Source organism: Suricata suricatta, chromosome 11 (genome assembly GCF_006229205.1).
Source record: "Suricata suricatta isolate VVHF042 chromosome 11, meerkat_22Aug2017_6uvM2_HiC, whole genome shotgun sequence".
Classification (NCBI taxonomy): domain Eukaryota; kingdom Metazoa; phylum Chordata; class Mammalia; order Carnivora; family Herpestidae; genus Suricata; species Suricata suricatta.
In genome coordinates, this window is record NC_043710.1 from 1,976,913 (window position 1) to 1,978,142 (window position 1,230).

At 60.0% G+C, this 1,230-nt stretch overlaps 1 protein-coding gene across 3 annotated transcripts in view; it reads right to left on the reverse strand.

Annotated features, from left to right (window-relative positions):
- The window catches only part of NAP1L4 (nucleosome assembly protein 1 like 4), a 38,346-nt gene that overhangs the window by 5,026 nt on the left and 32,090 nt on the right, over positions 1-1,230 (reverse strand). The window contains exon 16 of one of the 3 annotated variants that reach the window (XM_029915350.1): positions 614-1,004. The exons of 1 other annotated variant lie outside the window; for it this stretch is intronic. In XM_029915350.1, coding sequence (XP_029771210.1) covers positions 774-1,004 — 231 coding nt within the window. In that variant the 3' untranslated portion in view covers positions 614-773. Of the gene's footprint in view, positions 1-613; positions 1,037-1,230 lie in introns of those variants that run through there. One more of the 3 variants, XM_029915351.1, reaches the window with a different exon arrangement.

Below are 1,230 nucleotides of genomic sequence, written 5' to 3' on the forward strand. Positions count from 1 at the left end.
CGAGCCAGGGCCCCGGGGGCGGGAAGCCGGGTGCGGCGGGTCTGCCGGCAGGGTGGCAGAGACGCACGGCGCTGTGCGCTTCCTCCCAGGGCAGGAGTCCCGTGCGCCTTCCGGAGAGCCCGCCGCCGCCCTCCCTCCGTCCCCGGAAGGAAGCGGTGCCGCAGGCGTTCGTGTGCAGACACACGCGGGGTTAAAGGACAAACCACGTACGGAGCCGGGTTATCACCCCGAGACTACGCACACTTCACTCTGGGCAAAAACAGGAGACGGATGGACCCTAGTCAGCGCAGGGCAGGGACCTCAGTGCCCTGCCACCCGCCATGGCCTGGACTCTGAGCTCCAGACAGCACGCCCGGGGCAGCTGCAGGGCCCGGGTACGGCGGCTCTGGGCGCAGAGGCCGCGGCGTGTGGCAGATGCCTGCGCTCGCCTGACCCGAGACCGGAGTCAGATTCGGGTCTACGGGTACAAAGAACGGAGTTGCCTGTTCTCAGCTGTTCTTCTTTTTTTTTGTTTGTTTTTGTTTTTTCTTAGGTAAAGCTTCCCAGTTTATTTGCAATCGTTGGAGATACTCACAGCTTATGAGAATTCTCAGTTCAAATACAATTCTAAAAATTATGTCCACAACTTTTTTTAATGAGTAATAAAGAAAACCCCAAAGTCCCTCCTTTGTACCTTTTCCAAAAATAAACACACAAAAGTTCATCCTGTCGCCATTTAGCCATGACCTTAGAAGAACCAGAGATCTGGAACACAAAGCTGCTGCACTGCTAGCTCATGAAAGTAAACGGCAGCTCGAGAGAGAGCTGGAAAGCATGGACCAGGCAGTCACACCGAACACTGAGCCACACCTACGCGGTCTGCACAGGCCACGTTCGCGAACTTCCTGCCCTGCTCTCAGGACTGAGGGGAGGACGCAGCCCCCCGCACCCGCGCCACCTTGCGGGGCTGAGCCCGGGCCCCGGCCCACCGACCTTGGGGTTGGCCCCGGCCCCGGCCCCCCGACCTTGGGGTTGGCCCCGGCCCCGGCCCCCCGACCTTGGGGTTGGCTTCGGCATCCTCCTCGTCTTCTCCCTCCTCGTCGCCTTCTAACTCCTGCACGAGAGAGAGGGGGTGAAGAGACAGGGTTTAAACTCCCTGGGATCCACTCGCCCCACACCCACCAACCAATCCTGCACTCAGAGGGAAACCAACGACCACCGTCCACAACTGACTAGGTCACTTCCTCCGGA